Genomic DNA, 18,005 nt, shown 5'->3' with positions numbered 1-18,005 from the left:
GAGAGAGCAGCTTTAGGTTGTGTTCCTGCTGGGGCCATCAGACTTGCAAGGGACCAATGTCCTGTCCCATGCTACTTGGCCCAGGGCAGTGCAACAGGACCCGACCCTCCCTGTCCCCAGCAGGGTGCCACTGCCAGACACACTCCCTGCTCCCAGGGCTGGCTGTGGCAGATGGGTGCCCTGCTGCCTTGTGCTCCCACCATCTCCTTTCCCCACAGGGGCTGCCCGGGCTGCGTGGGGAGCAGGGACCACCTGGCCCTGTGGGTCCCCTGGGACCACCCGGCGTCCCTGTAAGTACCAGCCAGCCTGGGGACACATCCTGCCCCATGCCCTCTTGGATCCCAGCTGGATCCATCAGGCAGGGCTCGCCCTGTGCCCAGCTCCCCCTTCCCTGCACCTTGGGGCTCCAGTGGGGCCCAGGCACCCCTGGCTGCTGGTGTCCCTGGCTGGTGGAGAACCTGGGGGGCTGCCTCACTGCCTTTTTTTCCTCCCAGGGCAAACCCGGTGAGGATGGCAAACCTGGCCTGAATGGCAAGAATGTGAGTAGGGGAAGCAGGGCTTGACTTTGGGGCTCTCCCAGGATGCTGAGGGATAGTGATCCCAGTACAACATAAGGCAAGGGGAGGAGTGGCAAAGAATCCTCATGTTCTGAGCCATCCCCTGGTTTGTACCCATGCTGAGATGGTTGAGTGGGGTGCTGACAGGCAGCCTTTGTCCCCAGGGAGAAGATGGGACGCCAGGAGAGGATGGGAGAAAGGTAAGGAGATGATCCATGGGTGGTTCCTGTGTGGTTCCTGCATGGTCCCTATGTGATCCCCACAAGCCTGGTGGCTGCTCCCTGCTCGGACCAGGAGCACCATTTTGGGCCATGGGATGGGGCAGCATCCCTCAAACTCCTTTCTCTCCTGGTTAGGGAGACAAAGGGGATACAGGAGTCCCTGGCAGAGAGGTGAGTACTCCCCAAAGAGCAGTGTGGTGATGGGGGGTGCTGGTACTTGCCCCCATCAGGGACAAGCCTGGGTCCAGGTTCTGGGGGTGATACTGCTCTCTCGGCAGGGCCGCAGCGGTGCCAAGGGCGAGCAGGGGGACAGAGGAGTGCCAGGCCCCCTCGGCCCCCCTGGCCTTCCCGGTGTCCCAGGGCTGGTCGGGCCCCCAGGGCAGGTGTGTAGTTCTCAACCCCACGGTGCCACTCAGCACCAGACCCTGGCATCCGGACTGCTCTGAGGCAGGCAGGACCCGCATCCATGGCTCCCTCAGGGCACTGCCCTGTGTCCATGGCTGCTGGGTGCTACTGTGTCACCTCCATGTCTTCCAGGGCTCCCCAGGCCTCCGTGGGATAGCCGGACCAAAGGTAAGTGTGCTCCTGCCCCCCAGCCCCCCAAGGTCTGGGGGGGACCACATGCTAGAGGGAATAAATCCCTGGCAGGAGTCCCCACCTCCATGATGACGGGGCTGGACCCTGGTGCTGCAGTTGGTTCTGGGAAGCCTGACTGCTCCCCTTGACCCCTTTGCTGTGTTTCAGGGGGACCCAGGGGAGCCTGGACTGCGAGGGGAGCCGGTGAGTACCCAGCACTGAGCCTGGCAAGCTGCGAGCACCCTAATCACAACTACAGCCCCTGCCCAGGCAGCACCAAAGGGTTAACTCTGAAACCTCACTGCTCACCCCTCTGGCTGCACCTCTGTACATCTTCTCATTCCCTCTTTTCCTGTAAACCTAGGGGCGACCTGGCAACCCTGGAGCACGTGGAGACCCTGGGACTACAGTGGTGAGTCCCTACCCTGGCCTACTGTGCTGGGACAGCAGCATCAGCCCTGGGGGATGGAGAACTGTCCACAGTCCCCAGGGTGGGAACAGACGAGCACCTGCTTTGTATTTCATGTCTTTCTATTGCAGAACATTGAACGTAGCCTGGAAGCGCTTGGCATCAAGGTATGTATTTCCTGACTGTCAGGCTGGAGCTTTTTCCTGCCACATGGCAGCAGGAAGAGGGCATGGGCAGTGGTGGGAGATCCAAGCAATTTAGGGCGGGTTAGCAGGACTGTGGGGTGCTGCCACAGCTGGGTTCCACTTATGCCCTGACCAGTGGCTCTCTCCTCCCTCCCAGGTTTCATCCCTGAAGGAGCTCACGGGTGCCTATGATGGGAGCTCAGACTCGTTTCTGCCAGTGTCTGAGCGGCTGCGGGGCCAGAAGGGCAGTCGGGGGGATCCAGGAGAAAGGGGGCCCCCAGGCCGAGAGGTGAGCAGAGCCAGGCTCGATGCCAAGCCCAAACACTCTGCCCCACTCCCGCTTTCTGGGCTGGCTGGCGGGGGTCATGCAGCCAGCTCAGCCCTGGGGTGTTTGGGGGAGGCTCACAGCCCCGCCTCAGGGCTGGCTCTGGCAGTGCAGCTTATGTTTTGCAGGGCTCCTTAGGCTTCCCTGGCGAGCGAGGACCCAAAGGTGACAAGGGGGACCCTGGTACCCCCGGCCCGCAGGGCCCCATGGGCCGGGCCGTGGGTGAGCGGGGTCCCGAGGGCCCGCCCGGGCAGCCAGGGGAGCCTGGCAAGCCAGGCATTCCCGGAGTGCCAGGCCGGGCCGGGGAGCTGGGGGAGTCTGGGCGGTCTGGTGAGAAGGTGAGTGTGTGTGGAGGAGCGAGGTGAAGTCTGGGGGACCTGGTCTAGAGGCTTGGGGACAGCCCTGTGACAGCCACCGTGGTGTTTTCACAGGGCGACCGGGGCGAGAAGGGCGACCGAGGTGAGCAGGTGAGCTGGGATGGGGACATGGTGCCCTCCATCCCCTCTTGTGTTGTGCCCCTCTTGAGGGGATGCAGGGCTCTCCGTGGGGCAGGCGCATGCCCTGCAGAGGCCAGGAGTGCCCATACCAGGGTGGCTCTGCTCTCCCACGCCCTTTGACACTCAACCTATTTCTCTACCCTTCCCAGGGAAGGGATGGCTTGCCTGGACCCCCAGGGCCCCCAGGGCCCAAGGTAGGTGATGGCTGCTGCTGGGGACCATCATCAAGGTGCTAGCCTGCCTCTCTGGTGATGGATGGCCACATCCAGTCCCTTGGCACAGGGGCTTGGGGAGGGCTTTGCCCCTGAGGGGACCTTCCTGAGGTCCCCTGGGTGCTGGCCCTGACTGCGCCCTGCCCACAGGTAGACGTGGTGGAGGGCAGCCTGATGGGCCTCCCAGGCGAACGCGGCCCCATCGGACCCAAGGGAGTGAAGGTGTGTGGCTGGTCTGAAAGGAGAAGGGCAGCCAAGGCAGCCGAGCTGGGGCAACATCATGAGCTGGGACTGAGGATGGTGATGGTACAGAGGGGCAGCAAGGGCTGATGGCATCTGTCTTCTTCCCAACACAGGGTGAGCCAGGAGCCGAGGGCGAGCGGGGACCCAAAGGAGATAAGGTCTGAGGTTATAAGTCTCCAATGTCAAAAGGGAGCAAAGCCCTGCGTGGGGGCACTGCTGGGCACACCCCTCTTTGGGTGTCAGCAGGCCCTGGGAGGTCATGGGAAGATCCCTCTGTCCTGTGACCCTGTGCCTGTCCCCACTGCAGGGTGAAGGTGGCTCGCGGGGTGACCGAGGGGAGCCTGGCGAGAAGGGCAGGGACGGCGCCCCGGTGGGTACTGCACTGTTCCCCTGCCTGGCACTGACCCCGGCCCCTGCCTGGCACTGACCCCTTCCCCGTCTCCGTCTTTTGCTCCAGGGTCTCCCGGGTGAGAGAGGGCTGGCAGGCCCTGAGGGGAAGCCGGTGAGTGGGGACATGGTGGGGGGATGCAGGCTGGGATTGGGGGAGGTCCTGTGGTGTCACACGAGCCATCACCAGCACCAGCAGGAGCTTTTGTGCCTCATTCACCTCCTTCCCTGCCCCCTCTCACCTCCCTCACCCCATGCAGGGCCTGCAGAGCTTTAGGGGGCCTCTCCTGGCTGATTACCACACACTGGGAATGGGGAGCATCCCTGGGGGGCAGGCAGGGCTGTGTGGATGTGGTGGGTTTCTGCTTGTCCACTGACCCTGATGTGGTTCTTTGCAGGGCTTGCCAGGCTTCCCTGGCGTGCTGGGACGCCCGGTAGGTGTCTGTGTGTCCCCCCTGTCCCTGTGCCCCACCACCTCAGCACACAGCTGGGGGCTCGTGGCCGTGAGTGCTTGGTGTTTGAATCCATGGGGGTCACCCTGTTGCTGGACTGGGTCTTTGGCCCCCCACAACTTAGCAGGACCTGTCAGGCTTGTCTTACTTGGTGCTTACAAGAGCCGCTGGCACTGTCAGGGTCTGCTCTCCCTGGGGACACCCCATGCTCCCACTGGGGAAAACTCATTTCTGCAGTGATCCCATTTCTTCCTCCCTTCAGGGCAATCAGGGAGACCCAGGACCCCCAGGACCTCCGGTAAGGAGCCACCTTGCACCAGGTGCAGGGGACTATTGTGCCAGGGCAATGTCAGCCAGGGTGGGCATTCCCCCAGGGAGTGAAGCTGGGGTGGCAGTGCTGGGACTGAGTGGCCCTGCTGCCCCCTCCCTGTCCTGTGCCACCAGCAAGCACCACCCCAGTAATGTCCCCTTGTCCCCTGCAGGGCAGCACTGGCCCACCAGGGACCCCGGGCCCAGCTGGTGCCAAGGTAAGGCAGAGGCATTGGCATCTGCATCAGCATTGCCATGTCCAGCCTGGCAGAGGGAAAATGGTGCCTTGCCAGATTTGGGGACTGGAGGGAGGGCCACATTTTGGGAAGTTTTGGGCTGGAGGGAGGGATATTTGGGCTGGGCCCTCTCCTGGATCCAGGTATGCAGATATGGCTGTGACCACAGTAGCTGGTGGGTTGGGGTTGTGGGGCTGATGCAGCATGTTCTTCACAGGGTGATCGGGGGGACCCTGGCTCTGGCATCCGTGTGAGTACTCATACCTTCCCTGCCAGCACCCACCTGACCCCCCCAAAATCAGCCAGTCACACCCCAATACACCTTCCCACAGGGGCAGCCAAGGTCCTGGCTGTGCCATCCCCTCTCTGATGTGGCTGTTTCCATTGCAGGGCTTGCCTGGCCCCCAGGGCAACATGGGCCTGCCAGGACCCCTTGGCCCCCCCGGTCCAGGGGTAAGTATTTGCAACACCCCAAACCCACCCCTTGGCTGTTCCTGGTGCCTGGGATACTGCTTGATTCCTGCTCATGTCTCCATTGCAGGGCCCACCGGGTGTCCCTGGGCTGCCAGGACAAGTGGTGAGTGTGCTGCCCCTCACATCTGGCTGCCATCGGTGTGGCTGCTTGGGGCTGCCTGGGGGGCTGTAGGACCCCCACGCCCCAGCCCCACTCTTACGGCCTGCAGGGGGAGAGTGGGAAGCCAGGTGTGCCAGGCAGGGATGGTGTGCCAGGGAAGGACGGTGAGGCAGGAATGCCTGGGAAGATGGTATGTTGATGCTCACCCTGCCCCATCCCAGGGGAACCCCCACGCAGCTCAGCCTGGGTTGTCTGCAGCTAAGGCTGAGGGCTGTGCCGCTTGTCCCAGGGCTTACCGGGACCTTCGGGGCCTGCTGGTCCCAAGGGAGAGCCAGGGGATGCTGGAGCCCCAGGGCAGGTGAGTGCAGAGCTGCCTTGTCCAGTGTTCCTGGCCAGGATGAGGGGGAGCATCCCTGTGCAGCCCTACTCACCTGCCCACTCTCTCATCTGTGCCCCAGGCCATCGCTGGTCCCCCCGGAGCCAAGGGAGAGAAGGTGAGGAGCCAGGGTGTGAGGGCTGGGATGGGCAGGGATCTGCTGGGCACTGGCATCCTCTGTAGGCACATCTGAGCACCCACGTGTCCCTGCAGGGCGAGCCGGCGCTGCTGGAGGGTGTGCTGCTGGGAGAGCCCGTGAGTCACCCCATAAACCCTGACACCCCCATTACCCCCATCTCCCCTCATTAACCTTTCCCTACCATTAACCTCATCCCCTCCCACCACCCTTGCCTTCTGGGGAGCAAGCCAGCCCTGTGGCTGCCCCCTCCCCTAACACTGCTGTCCCCAACAGGGCTCCAAGGGTGACCGAGGCTTGCCAGGCCCCAAGGGCGAGAAGGTGAGCGCTGCCCTGTGGGTTGTGGGGTCCCTGACACCCTGGCTGCTTGGCCACAGTGTGGGGATCCAGCTGCAGCTGCTCCCCCAGCTCATAATCCCACACATCTGCTTTTTCCTTGTTTTCCCCTGCCAGGGGGAGCCAGGAAGGTTTGGGGAGCCAGGAGATCCTGGGGAAGATGTGAGTAGGAGACATATGGGGGTGGTGGGTGTATACTGGGGACAGTGGATGCTGGCAGAGGCTGGGATCTGTGCCCTTGCCACCTACTGCCCAGGTCTTCTGGGGGCTTGCTGTCTTCACAGGGAGCCAAGGGATCCTCTGGAGCCAAAGGGGAGAAGGTACGTGTCCCCTGCCCCCCGGGGGATCCCCCACCCTGGGGGATGCTGTGGCTGGCCTGGTGGCCCTGGCACCCCCATGCCCACCAGCCAGGTGATGTGCCACACACTCACTGCCACCTCACAGGGATCACCGGGTGTCGGTGCACGGGGACCGCCAGGACAGGATGGGCCTCCAGGTTTGAAGGTAACCTCTGTCCTCGTGTCACCCTGGCTCTGATCACGTCCCTAATGCCCCAGTGATGCTCTAGCTTGGCTGGCTGAGTGAAAACCACACTCCTGAGGAGCTGCTTTTGTGGGCTTTATCTTTTACTTCCCTGCTTCAGGGTGACACTGGCTTGCCAGGATTACCAGGACCCCCAGGCTTAGCAGGCATTGCTGGGACGCCAGGACAGCCAGGCCTGAGAGGGGAAAATGGACAGCCTGGCCCTCCGGGTTCCCCAGGAGAGAGGGTAAAGACTACAACCAGAACGTGGCATCATTGGTCCTGGTGACCCCGGACCCTTGTGCAGTGTCCGTGAGGCCCCTGCAAGCCCCACTGCCTCCCAGCCACAGCCTCTGCCCACTCCCTGCTTTTTCTCTGCCAGGGTTTGATCGGCTTTCCAGGCAGGGATGGCACCGTTGGACCACCAGGACCTGTGGGGCCCCCAGGGCCGGCCGTGAGTATGGTGCCCCAGCATTCCCGGGGGTGCAGGCTCTGCCCCCGCCTCCCCGCTGTGTCAGACAGGCTGACAGGGACCCAGCCGCAGCTCCCTGGCCCCTGGGGCGGGGCATTGCTGCAGTGTCCGGCACCGCGGTGGGAGTCTGAAGGGTGTCTGGCATTGCCTTCCTCCTGCGGCTTGCTCACCCTCCTCCTTTCTTTTAGGGCATACAAGGGGCCCCTGGCCTGAAGGGAGACAAGGTAGGACTAAGGGCAGCCCTATAGCATGAGAGGTGGGAGGCTGCTTCTCTTGAGGAGTGTCCCTGCAGCCACCTCCCCCTGAGGGTGCTGAGCCCGCTCTGGACGGTGGCACATGGGAGCTTCCTGTGCACCAGGCACCCAGAGAGGTGGTGGGGACTGTGGGGTGTTCCCTGGCATGGGGGATACCTGGCAAGGCTGGGAGGAGCTGTGGGCAGTGAGGATGGGGATGAGTTCTTGCGTTCCCCTGGCAGGGGGCTGCGGGGGCCGGGCTGCCAGGAGCCAGAGGTGAACGTGGTGACCCGGGACCACGGGTAGGTACTGCCACAGTCCCCCCAGGTCCCCACAGCCAGGGACAGGAAGGCTCATGGTACCAGCCCTGACAGGACTCTGCGCCAGAGCTGCAGCTGTCCCTGGGATGGGGTGATGCTGGGGAGCCCCCAACCTAAACCCCTTTCTCACATCCCTTCCTTCTTGCAGGGTGAAGATGGGCGCCCAGGGCCAGAAGGGGATCGTGGGCCAGCCGTAAGTACCCCCCTTCCCCAGCTGCACCCTGATCCAGGCCCTTTCCTGACCACTCCTCTCTTCTCCTCCACAGGGCTTGCCTGGGAACCGGGGGGAGCGTGGGGACAAGGTAAGGGACTCTGTGGGCCGAGGAGCTGGGGGGAGAATGATGCACCTCCAGGTACTGGGAGGTGCTGCCCGCTCCCTGCAGTGCATCCTTGCAGCATCTCACCTTCCTCACAGGGGGACCTTGGGGCCCCAGGACCCAAAGGAGACAAGGTGAGTCCTTGGGGTGGGGGGCAGTGGGAAGGCAGGCAGCAGCCCTGGCCCCCCTGCTCACCCCCACCTCTCTCTCTGCTTTGGGTGTACAGGGCGATACTGTGGTGGTGGAGGGGCCGCCTGGAGCACGGGGCAGCAAGGGGGAACCGGTAAGAGCTGTCCCTGTCCTCCCTCTCCCCATCCTCCCTGTCCCTCTGGGAGGAGCTGGGGGAGCTTCTTCCTGCTCAGGGACCCTCCCTTGCAAAACATATTGTCCCCTCTCCTTCAGCCACCCTACAGACCCCCATGTTCTTGCCCCCAGCGAGGTCTGTCCTCCCCACCCTGATGTGTGTCTGAGCTTCTCCTCATTCCCTGGCCCCTCCCTGTGTTTCCTCCTTTGCAGGGAGAGCGTGGCCTGAAGGGCACAGAAGGGGACAAGGGGGACAAGGGGGAGCAAGGCATGCTCGGAGAGAAGGTACAGGGCTGGGGGAACTTGTGCCAGGCTGGGATCTGCTGGGTTAGGGATCATGGAGGGCTGTTGACAGCGTGATGGACAGAGGAAGCAGGGCATGATGGCATCCCTGTGCCCTATGTGCTGGTGCTAGTAGGCACCAGGGACATGGTGCAAGGGGAGCTGCCAGACCTGGCCACGGAGATGACCATGGCTGTGCAGTGGCCATGCAGTGGCTGGAGCTCTCCCTCCTGCCCTGTGCTGATCTGAGTTTCTGCTTGCAGGGGATGAGGGGTGAACAAGGAGAGAAGGGCTCCATGGGCTTCCCTGGGGCACGTGGCCCTAGCGGGCAGAAGGTACGGAGCTGGGCAGCCCCACTGCTGGGGGATGCTGGTGGCACCATCCCCCTTGCCTGCCCTGACTGATGCCTTTGCCTTCCCCAGGGAGAGGTTGGAGTGCCGGGAGAGCCTGGCGAGCCGGTGAGAAGTTGTGTCTTGGTGCCTCTGCCACGTCACTGCAGGGCAGGAGCAGACCCTCGTCATGCTGTGTGCTCTCCCACAGGGTCAGCCTGGCCGCAATGGGATCCCTGGGGCCCGGGGAGAGAAGGGGGACATGGGACCCCTGGGCATGCGTGGCCTCAAGGTGGGTTGGCCTCTCTGGCTGCCAGTGCTCTCCTGGCCAGGACAAGTGCTGGCTTGGCATGACTCTGACTTCCCTCCTCATGCTTGCAGGGTGACCGGGGCATGAAAGGTGCCTGTGGCCTCAATGGGGACAAGGGTGAGAAGGTGAGTGGGTGCCTGTAGGGTGCTGCAGGAGCCTGGATGTTGCCTGGAGGCTGTGGCCCTTTGGATCCCCTCCGTCAGCCAGCGGGAGCAGGGAGATGGCTGAGGCCAGACCTTGACCCTGCGACAGGGTCATGGGGTCCCCTCTTCTGCCTTGGGCTCTGGGGTGAGCATTGAGGGGTGAAGGACTGACTGCCCTGCCTCTCTCCTGCCTGCTGTAGGGAGAGCCAGGGATCCCGGGGCGCTCAGGACTGTCAGGGCGGAAAGGCGAGCCGGTAAGCACTGCACTGACACTGGGGTGGGACAGGAACCATGGCTGGTGGCTGATGGACATCTGCTCTGTCCCCCAGGGAGAGCTGGGTCTATCAGGACCACCAGGCATTCCTGGGAAGGAAGGGCTCATGGGACCCAAGGTAGGTTAGAGCAGTGCTGGGAAAAGCTGTGCTGGCACTTCATTCCCTCGCTGCCTGCCCCCCACTGTCTGTCCCCTGCTGCCTGTCCCTTCCTCTTTGCAGGGTGACCGGGGATTTGACGGGCAGCAGGGAGCCAAAGGAGACCAGGGGGAGAAAGGAGACCGGGTGAGCAGGCTGGAAAGGGATGGGATGCATTGCACCACATTGCTTGTACCAGGATACAGCCTTGGTTGGAAGCATATCAGAGCCTGATGCTCCCAGAGGAGTCATTTGGCGCTGCTCTAAATTATGTCACTAAACAATGAATGACAACAACTCCCTGCACTTCACAAGAAGGCACCAGTGCTAGTTCTTTGGGGATGCCCAGCTGTGGGGTCAGAGGATGTCCATGGCATCTGCTCTGGAGCTGGGGACTCTGACACCCCTGGCCTCACCTTCTGCCTCTCCTCCAGGGAGCCCCGGGTGTTATTGGTGGCCCTGGTCCCCGGGGCAGTGACGGTGCTCCTGGCCCCCCCGGGCCCCCAGGCAGCGTTGGCCCACGAGGTCCCGAGGGCATGCAGGGCCAGAAGGTGAGTCCTCACCACAGGTGACTGGTCCCCCTCTGGGGCTGTGAGGATGGGAGGACCCAGTCCCCTTAGTGGGTGAGGGGTGGGTAGCATCTGGAGTCATGTCCCAGCTCTGTCCTGCCCTGCCAGCTTGCTGGCTTTGGGTTCCTCCCTTGTGTCCCTCTGCCCAGGGGATGGGAGTCTGAGGGGTCTGGGACCCTGCCTGTCCTTGAGTTGAGCTGGACCTGTCCCCATTCCCACCTGCAATGGCACCCCTGGGGTGCAGGGGTGGGAAAAGCAGCACATCCCTGGTTCTGGGGAGAGCAGAGAGGCTCCAGCACCCACCAGCCAGATCCTGAGCACATGTCCTTTGCAGGGGGAGAGAGGCCCCCCTGGACAGTCAGTGCCGGGTGCACGTGGTGTGCCCGGCATCCCCGGCGAGAGAGGAGAGCAGGTGAGTGCAGGGGTGCCTGCCCCTGCCTGCACGAGCTCCAGCCAGGGCCAGCTTCCCACCTCCTTTCTGCTGTCTCCAGGGCAGTCCCGGCAGCCACGGGCTCCGTGGGGAGAAGGGGGAGCCAGGCATGACGGTAAGGAGCCAGGACCCATAGGCTTGTGGCACTCAGGTCAGTGGGGTGGGAAGGGATGCTGGATCCATCCCACTGCCACTGATGGAGGGGCTGCCCTCACCTCTGGGCTCTTCTGGACCTTGGGAAAGGTTTTCTCCTCTTTAATTGCACCATCCCCCGTTACTCTGTGCGACCTTTGCCCCTTTGTGTGCCTGGCAGGAGGAGGAGATCCGTGCCTTCGTCAGGCAGGAGATGAGCCAGCACTGTGGTGAGCATCTCCCGCTGCTGCCCTGGGGCTGGGGGTCTGCACCTGCTGCCCCTGACCCCCACCCTGTCTCTCCCACAGCCTGCGGTGGCCACTTCCCACGGCACCAGGATTCACGTGAGCACTCAGGTTGCGGCTCTTCCTTCCTACCCCCCTGCCCCACACGTGTGGCACTGAAGGGGCCCCGGCACCCAGGTGTGCCACTGGTTTTGGGGAGCTGGAGGTGGCTGGCACTCTCCATGACCCTTCAGTCAGGGTCAGCGTCAGCGTAGGACCCTGCACAGGGAGAAGGGATGGTGTGTGGCAAAAGTGATGGTGCAACAGGGATCCCCAGGGGCAGCTGGCTTGGGATGGTGCCAGTGGGGTCTGGGTGCTGCCAGGGTCTGCCCAACTGAAGAGGTCACAGGAACTGCACCCCATCTATGCTTGGGTATCAGAACTGGGGCAGGGGTCTTGCAGGGGTCAGCAGTGCTGGAGGGGAGGGTAGGCTGGAGGAGTGGGATTGGAGGCAAGGGGTGGGCTGGGATGAGGTGGGTGCTTTCTCTCCAAGGAGGCTGGGGGGCTCAGCCCAGGAGCAGCTTCCACTCTGCCCAGGGAGGAGGAAGAATTGTCCGCCAGGAGAGAGAGCATGACCAAACAGGTGATGGAGAGTCTGGAGGGCCTGTAAGAAAGATCTGGCCCCATGGGCATGTGTGCCTCCCTGTGCCCTCCCCTGTCCCTATCCTGATGGGCTCTAAGTGGGTGCCGTCTCTCTGGGCCTCCCCTGCCTGTCCCTCCTCTAGAAGCCCCCATGGCAGCCCTGGTTTGTGGTACAGAGAGAGGAGCGGGTATTTCCAGGTCCATCATCCCTGTCCGTGTACCCTGTCAGGCTCCAACAGGGTTGGGGCAGTGCTGGACTGCTCCACACCTGAAAGGGGTGGTTTTCCTTTGGGAAATAAGGGGAAAGCACCCCAGACTCCCTTGCCTCTTCCCTGATGCCTGTGTCCCCTTCACAGGGTCCTTCTCCACCCAGCCGTTCCCTGCTGGCAGCGCTCACACAGTCCCTGTGCTCAAGCTGTCACACACTGAGGAGGAGGAGGGTGTGTCATCCCTGTGCTTTTAGTCCTTGTCCCCCTTTTTCTGTGCTCCGTGTGTGTGGTGTGTGCTGCTCATGCATGGTGCTGTCTCCCAGGGCAGGACAGGCAGATCATGCTTGACAATGATGACCTTGAGTACGACAGCATGGATGGAGAGGAGGAGGACTATGATGAGGTCCTGGAGGTGGACAGCTTGGAGCAGCCCACACTGGATGGTGAGCTTCCCTGCACTCACCTGGCACTGAAGGTGAAGCCACTGGAGGAAACCATGGAGCTGCCCCAGGTTTTGCTGGGGTGGTGTCTTTGCATCCAGCTGGGCAGTGGGTCCCTGTGCCATCTGACTGGGAGAACTGGGGATTTGCAGCCCTCTTGCTGGTACCTGGGTGGGTTGCACCTTCTCTATCACTGTGCTGTCCACACCATGCAGACCTTGTGCTCTATCCCCCTCACTGAAGCCATCACCAGCAGTGATGGGTGGTGTGCTGGGCTGGTGGGACCTGCTGCCCTGGCAGATTTCCTGTGCTCTGATCATGAGCCACAGGAGGGATCCCAAAGGCCCCAGGAGATCAGGGAAGTCCCAGTGGCAGCAGCCTTTGGAGAGTCCCTCCACAACCCTTCCACAGGGTGCTGTGGCCATCATGTCCCCACGCCACCCCCCCTTCTAGCTCCTTGCTGGGAGCTGTTCTGGGAGACAGCTTGCCCAGAGTGGTGTCTCCTGCCCTCAATTCCAGCGGCTGGGCAGAGCACAGAGATGGCTCCAGCCAAACCCTTCCCATGCTCAGCTGGGAGCCATCCCCCGCCTTCCCCTTCTGGGGTTTCCCCTCCTCTGCCAAGTGGGTCTGGCAGCCGCCAGTGTGCTGCCAGCCCCTGCCTGCCCTCACCAGCAGCGTTTTCCCGCAGCTGAGCCCTGCAGGCTGCCGCTGGACGAGGGGGACTGCCAGCGCTACACCCTGCGGTGGTACTACAACCAAAGTGTCACCGAGTGCCGGCCCTTCGTGTACAGCGGCTGCCGGGGCAACCTCAACCGCTTCGGCAGCAAGGAGGAGTGTGAGCTGCACTGCGGGCAGCGCCCAGGGGCAGGTAGGCAGAACTGGGCACGGCTTGGCACCGGCAAGTCCAGCAGCATCCCCACCCCGTGCCGTGGGCTCAGCAATGCAGAGCTGGGGGGACAGCGCTGGTTCCCCACCTCAGCTCTGACGGCGCCTTGCTTCTCTCCACAGATTCCCGTGGCAGTGCCGGCAGCAAGGTGGGAGGGCAGCCAAAGGTGTAGGTGCAGGCAGTGTCTCGGCAGGCAGGGCTGCCTGGAAGTGGGGCCCAGCTGCCGCCCCGGCCGGGGCTGGGCTGCCCGTGGTGGCGGGGGCCACGCACCCACCAGCCCCAGCAGGAACCTGGTGCTATTTCTAACCTGTCTTTATGCTGCTCATGGGTTTTTCATTTCATATCAGTTTATTGTCATTAAGGTGAAATTTATATCAAATGGGAAACTGCCTCCCACCAAGGCTTTGAACCCCCTTTCCCATATGGAGGTTTCCTGGGCTGTTCTCAGTTTGATTTTTAAATTATTTGTTGCCAACAGCACAATTCTTAGCCCTGTTCCCTCTCTCTGGAAGCAGAGATGGGACTTGGCATAGCTGGGCTCCCTCCCCTCACATAATACCCTTGTACTCTTTCCTGCCCCCCACAAACGCCCAAACTCCCTCTCTGCTCCCCTCTCTCTGCCAGGAGAGCTGCCCACATCCTTGTGCCGGGCAGTGCCTCCCTGCACAGCACCACTCACCCCCATCCTGCAATCAACTCCATCTGAATAAATTTCACCTTAACCTCAACTGGGGCCCAGTTCCCCTTTTGTGGCTGCGATGGTTTGGCAATGACCTGTGGGGAGACTGGAGGTTCTTTCCATGTGCTATCCTCCAGCTCACATGCCTGCCAGCAGCCCATCTGTCTTTAATCTGGGGGAGTCTCACCTGCACCCCCAGGCCTGTCAGGGAAACCCTGAGGATGGTGCTATGTTAGAAGAGGTTCCTGCTCGCCCACGCTTACTCTCAAAGGCTTTGTGAAAGTGATGTTGGCTGCCGGGGTCACAGCCCCTGGTTCCCCCCCAGCCCCAGGGCTGAGTAGGGAGATGCCCCTCACTGCCCCAGAGCCCCAGGGGCTGCCGGGTGGGTTTTGTGGCCCCCACACGTACGCTGCTCTCTGTGTATATCTGTATACAGCGAATGTATATGTGTACCACTGCGGGGGGGATGTGTATTAAAGCTGTGCTCACAGGGACATGTCACACTTCTTGGCACGTTGCTGGAGTTGCCTGTGGAGTTTGGGGACAGCTCTTGAGTCAGGCATGCCTCCTGCTCACCCCAGCTGGGCTGCCCTTTCCAGCTGCCCACTGTTCCTCACCCCTTCCAGGGAATCCAGTGCCCCATCCCCATGCCCAGCACGTGCCCAGCTGACACAAGCCAGGCCATGAGCCCCTGTCCAGGCCCTGACGTGTCAGCACGTGGGTCTGTGGTGCTGCATGATGTAATGTGTGAATCAGTGCTGCCAGCTAATTTTGGCTACTGGGTGTGAGTTCCTGGCTGTCCCTGGGAGAAGGAACAGAGCTGGCATTATTTCCGTTCCCTGCCATCCTGGGGAGGGTGGCATAGGATAGGTCACCCTGTGGCCACAGGGGTGGGCAGACCCCCAGCGGTCTGAACCCTGGGCACCCTGACTCCTGGCCTTGGCCAGCCCACGGGCCTGAGTGCCCACAATTCATCTCATGCAGGTGCTCACCCAGCCTGAGAGCCTTGGGATGCTCCCACAGTCCCTAAGGGGGGAACTTTTGGTCAAAACCCTTGTATATGGGGCTCACCCCACAGCATGGCCTACAGGCTGCTACCCACCTTGGGCAGCTGGCAGAGGGGCTGGGCCAGGCTGGACTGGTGCAGGTGCCTGCAAACCAGTGGTGTTCCAGTTGGACTGCCTTAAGGTGAGCTGCAAGCCACTGGTGTCCTGCAAACCAGCAGCCAAAGCAATGCTTGGGTTTGGCACAGCAGGGAGGTGACATGTCTCTAGATATGTCCTCCATGTGACCAGGGAGTCTGTCAGGACACTCTGCCAAACTGGTACCAGGAGATGTTTGGGAGCCGTGTGAGGCACAATGCCCAGAGAGCTGCCCATGGTTACTGGCCAGCAGCAATATGCTTGTTCTCTCCCTTCCTTGAGTAATTACCAAGGAGCAGGGAGGCCTAATTAGACAGAGAAAAAACATCTTGCAAGTCAGACATGAAACAATTGCATCTGAGCTGTCCCAGGTTCCCGCAATCCCCTCCAAATGCAGCTGGTAGAGCTGCAAGGGGGCACACGCCAACCCACATCCCAGGATGACTTCATCTGCTATTAGGCAAAATATATTAAAAGCATTTCCACCCCTCCGTCACCGTCACCCCCTCTGCGGGTCAGAGGTGGAGCTGGGACAGGATAAGAGCCAGGGCTTGTCAGAGAGCAGAGCAAATCCCCAGCTTGTGGTCCCTGCACCCCAGGAGCACTGCCTGAACATCGAGGAGACGAGGACCTGCTGCAAATGGTGAGGCTGTGCCCTCGGCAGTGCTTTTTAGGGGCTTTTCGCTGGGAAATGGGTTGCAGGGGGTTGGATGCTTTTCATTCCCCACTTCCCAGCAAGTTAACCGCCTCTGGCTGCCTACTCTGGTACTTTCCAAAGGGTTCCACCCCAGAGATATGTTGCAGGAGGTTGGTTTCACTGCTCTGCTTCCAGCTGGACAAACCCTGCTGGGTGACTGATTTTGGGGAGAGGCAGCCATACAGCAGGATTTGTGCAGCAGTGCCCCTGCACCTGCTCTGACCCTGACCCACATCCCAGCACCCTGACCCCCCCCTGTAGCACAGCACCCTGCAATCCCTGGGGCCCTCCCTGCATCAGGGTGAGGGATGGGGTGGAGAAAGTGGCTGAGGCTTGACACAACTCAGCACGTGTGGCCAGACTCCTGCCCTTGTCACCCCATTGCGATCAATATGCTGCATATTTTAGGCCAAGTGGCTCGTGTCCCTCCTTGGTGGGTGACTTTTGCCCCAGAGAGCCCAGCAACACTGCGATGAATGACATCTGCCAGGGAAGGTGTGGGAGGAAGAAAGCCCCACATCCCGCCCAGCCCTGAAACCCCAGGCACGTTACATTTCCCTGGCCAAAGGGCAGGAATGGGTTGGGGAGCAGCCACAGTGCCCAAGCAGACACCCTCTGGATCAGGATTGGCTCCTCCTCTGGGTGACAGAGGAAGGGGGTGAAATTGAGGGCACAGCCAGCATCTGGCATGGGGCTGTATGAAAGGACAAGGACACCCAGGTGATTTGCTTCCCACGTCCCCTTCAGCCTCCACAAAACTCCCCATCCTGTTCAAGAGGATTAAAATCAAGGTGGAATAATGAAGGGTTCCTGAAAAGAAGGTGAAGCCCCACCAGCTGGTGCAGGGAGTGGTTCTGTGGGTTCTGTGGTGTGACACGCTGGTGGGGACATGTCCTGCCTGGGGGGCTGTGGGGCCATGGCAGGGTGAGGGGGGTGATGCTCAGCGCCAAGCCACGTGCTCCCCACAGGCACTCCCAGCCACGCTGCGAGGCAGGATGCTGCTCATCTTCCTGGTGGTCCTCGGGGCACCAACGAGAGCCTGGAAGGGAACGAGCCATGAGCAGCTCCCGCCAGGACCCCAAGCCGTGGATGGAGGGAAGCTGATGAGGCAGGAAACCACCAGCGATAACAAGATGCTGCCAGGTCTCCCTAAAATGAGGAGGGGCAACGATGGCTCTGGGGAAGGGTCTCATCCAGACAAAGCCAGCCTGCCACTGCTAGAGGGATCAGAAAGACAAGCACTGCCCTGGCCAATGAGCCCAGCCACCAAGAGAGCTGCTCCCAGGAAAAAGGGGAGGAAGGTGTCCCTGTCCCTTGATGTCCACACTCACTTACGGAAAATCCTGCTCGACCTGGCCAGAGAGAAGGAGCTGCAGGCCAAGGCAGCTGCCAATGCTGAGCTGATGGCCCGCCTTGGACGCAGGAGATAAACTGTCCTGGCTGGGACACAGCTGGGCTAGAGAGGGCAGGGGGCTGCCCGGGGCACAGGCGGAGGGAAGCATGGAGCGGCATCGGTGTGTCCACAGGGGGCTGTGGACATGGCAGCTCATTCCCCCGGTCTCGGAGCTCATGGCACAAGCAGCAGCCACGGGAGGACTTGGTTTAATAACCATCACCTCAGCACCACTGGAGAAGATATAGCTGGGTTTACCTTGGCCAGTGCTGCTGGAGCACAGCTGTTCCCAGCCCCAGGCACTACAGGGATTTTTATGCTTGGCTTTGCTCCCTGCTCATCCACCACTGAGATGTCTCCAAAGGGGCTGCATCCAGCCAGGCAGCTTTTCCTGTGTGCTGCTTCTCTCTGGGTGACCGGAGTACCCAAAATCCTCCACAAAGCTTGGCCGAGCCTCAAAGCCGGAGTTTTGCATGAGCGTGCACAATAAAATGCAGCATCAAACACAACTTGTTGTGCTTTATATGGGTTCTGCACCCCTTTATACTCCCATTTTATGTTCCCTTTCCCCAGAGATGCTGTGAGGGCATGTTCTGGGCGGGGGTCAGCATAGGAGGTCATTAAATTCCAAACGAGGGATGTCAGAACTTGCACCGACAGCGGAGCCAGCCCCTGGCCCAGGGAGCCCACAGCAGCTCTGGGCCAACAGGGACACGGTGTTGTGCCACCGGAGCTGCTGCTTTCAGCACAGCTGGGAGATAAGAGCAGTGCAGAGCAGAGTGTGGCCGCCCCGTGCAAAGTACAGGGTGGTGCGAGTGAGGCAGAGGCCGGGGGACGCCTGCAAAGGGGCCACTGGAGCTGGTGGGGGACACAGCCATGCTCTTTGAAGA

General features: G+C 61.6%; 1 protein-coding gene across 12 annotated transcripts in view; it reads left to right on the top strand.

Moving 5' to 3' along the window:
* COL7A1 (collagen type VII alpha 1 chain) overlaps window positions 1–14,377 on the top strand; it is a 31,432-nt gene extending 17,055 nt beyond the window's left edge. For 4 of the 12 annotated variants that reach the window (XM_048315620.1, XM_048315621.1, XM_048315617.1 and 1 more), the window contains exons 64-120: window positions 219–290; window positions 495–539; window positions 722–757; window positions 914–949; window positions 1,057–1,161; window positions 1,316–1,351; window positions 1,523–1,558; window positions 1,719–1,766; window positions 1,895–1,930; window positions 2,106–2,237; window positions 2,402–2,611; window positions 2,705–2,740; window positions 2,920–2,964; window positions 3,133–3,204; window positions 3,339–3,383; window positions 3,533–3,595; window positions 3,683–3,727; window positions 4,011–4,046; window positions 4,327–4,362; window positions 4,547–4,591; window positions 4,827–4,859; window positions 5,000–5,062; window positions 5,151–5,186; window positions 5,293–5,373; window positions 5,473–5,541; window positions 5,642–5,677; window positions 5,773–5,814; window positions 5,972–6,016; window positions 6,149–6,193; window positions 6,316–6,351; window positions 6,476–6,535; window positions 6,675–6,800; window positions 6,936–7,007; window positions 7,214–7,249; window positions 7,501–7,560; window positions 7,727–7,771; window positions 7,845–7,880; window positions 7,994–8,029; window positions 8,122–8,178; window positions 8,412–8,483; window positions 8,744–8,815; window positions 8,903–8,938; window positions 9,021–9,101; window positions 9,191–9,244; window positions 9,463–9,516; window positions 9,592–9,654; window positions 9,757–9,819; window positions 10,107–10,223; window positions 10,576–10,653; window positions 10,733–10,786; window positions 10,985–11,033; window positions 11,112–11,225; window positions 11,581–11,670; window positions 12,026–12,109; window positions 12,202–12,321; window positions 13,007–13,186; window positions 13,327–14,377. In XM_048315620.1, coding sequence (XP_048171577.1) covers window positions 219–290; window positions 495–539; window positions 722–757; window positions 914–949; window positions 1,057–1,161; window positions 1,316–1,351; window positions 1,523–1,558; window positions 1,719–1,766; window positions 1,895–1,930; window positions 2,106–2,237; window positions 2,402–2,611; window positions 2,705–2,740; window positions 2,920–2,964; window positions 3,133–3,204; window positions 3,339–3,383; window positions 3,533–3,595; window positions 3,683–3,727; window positions 4,011–4,046; window positions 4,327–4,362; window positions 4,547–4,591; window positions 4,827–4,859; window positions 5,000–5,062; window positions 5,151–5,186; window positions 5,293–5,373; window positions 5,473–5,541; window positions 5,642–5,677; window positions 5,773–5,814; window positions 5,972–6,016; window positions 6,149–6,193; window positions 6,316–6,351; window positions 6,476–6,535; window positions 6,675–6,800; window positions 6,936–7,007; window positions 7,214–7,249; window positions 7,501–7,560; window positions 7,727–7,771; window positions 7,845–7,880; window positions 7,994–8,029; window positions 8,122–8,178; window positions 8,412–8,483; window positions 8,744–8,815; window positions 8,903–8,938; window positions 9,021–9,101; window positions 9,191–9,244; window positions 9,463–9,516; window positions 9,592–9,654; window positions 9,757–9,819; window positions 10,107–10,223; window positions 10,576–10,653; window positions 10,733–10,786; window positions 10,985–11,033; window positions 11,112–11,225; window positions 11,581–11,670; window positions 12,026–12,109; window positions 12,202–12,321; window positions 13,007–13,186; window positions 13,327–13,376 — 3,660 coding nt within the window. In that variant the 3' untranslated portion in view covers window positions 13,377–14,377. Of the gene's footprint in view, window positions 1–218; window positions 291–494; window positions 540–721; window positions 758–913; window positions 950–1,056; window positions 1,162–1,315; window positions 1,352–1,522; window positions 1,559–1,718; window positions 1,767–1,894; window positions 1,931–2,105; window positions 2,238–2,401; window positions 2,612–2,704; window positions 2,741–2,919; window positions 2,965–3,132; window positions 3,205–3,338; window positions 3,384–3,532; window positions 3,596–3,682; window positions 3,728–4,010; window positions 4,047–4,326; window positions 4,363–4,546; window positions 4,592–4,826; window positions 4,860–4,999; window positions 5,063–5,150; window positions 5,187–5,292; window positions 5,374–5,472; window positions 5,542–5,641; window positions 5,678–5,772; window positions 5,815–5,971; window positions 6,017–6,148; window positions 6,194–6,315; window positions 6,352–6,475; window positions 6,536–6,674; window positions 6,801–6,935; window positions 7,008–7,213; window positions 7,250–7,500; window positions 7,561–7,726; window positions 7,772–7,844; window positions 7,881–7,993; window positions 8,030–8,121; window positions 8,179–8,411; window positions 8,484–8,743; window positions 8,816–8,902; window positions 8,939–9,020; window positions 9,102–9,190; window positions 9,245–9,462; window positions 9,517–9,591; window positions 9,655–9,756; window positions 9,820–10,106; window positions 10,224–10,575; window positions 10,654–10,732; window positions 10,787–10,984; window positions 11,034–11,111; window positions 11,226–11,580; window positions 11,671–12,025; window positions 12,110–12,201; window positions 12,322–13,006; window positions 13,187–13,326 lie in introns of those variants that run through there. The other 8 variants (XM_048315625.1, XM_048315624.1, XM_048315623.1 and 5 more) reach the window with 8 other exon arrangements.
* Window positions 14,378–18,005: the final 3,628 nt, after the last annotated feature.

Source organism: Corvus hawaiiensis, chromosome 11, assembly GCF_020740725.1.
Source record: "Corvus hawaiiensis isolate bCorHaw1 chromosome 11, bCorHaw1.pri.cur, whole genome shotgun sequence".
NCBI lineage: Eukaryota > Metazoa > Chordata > Aves > Passeriformes > Corvidae > Corvus > Corvus hawaiiensis.
This window is presented reverse-complemented; position numbering and strand designations above follow the sequence as displayed.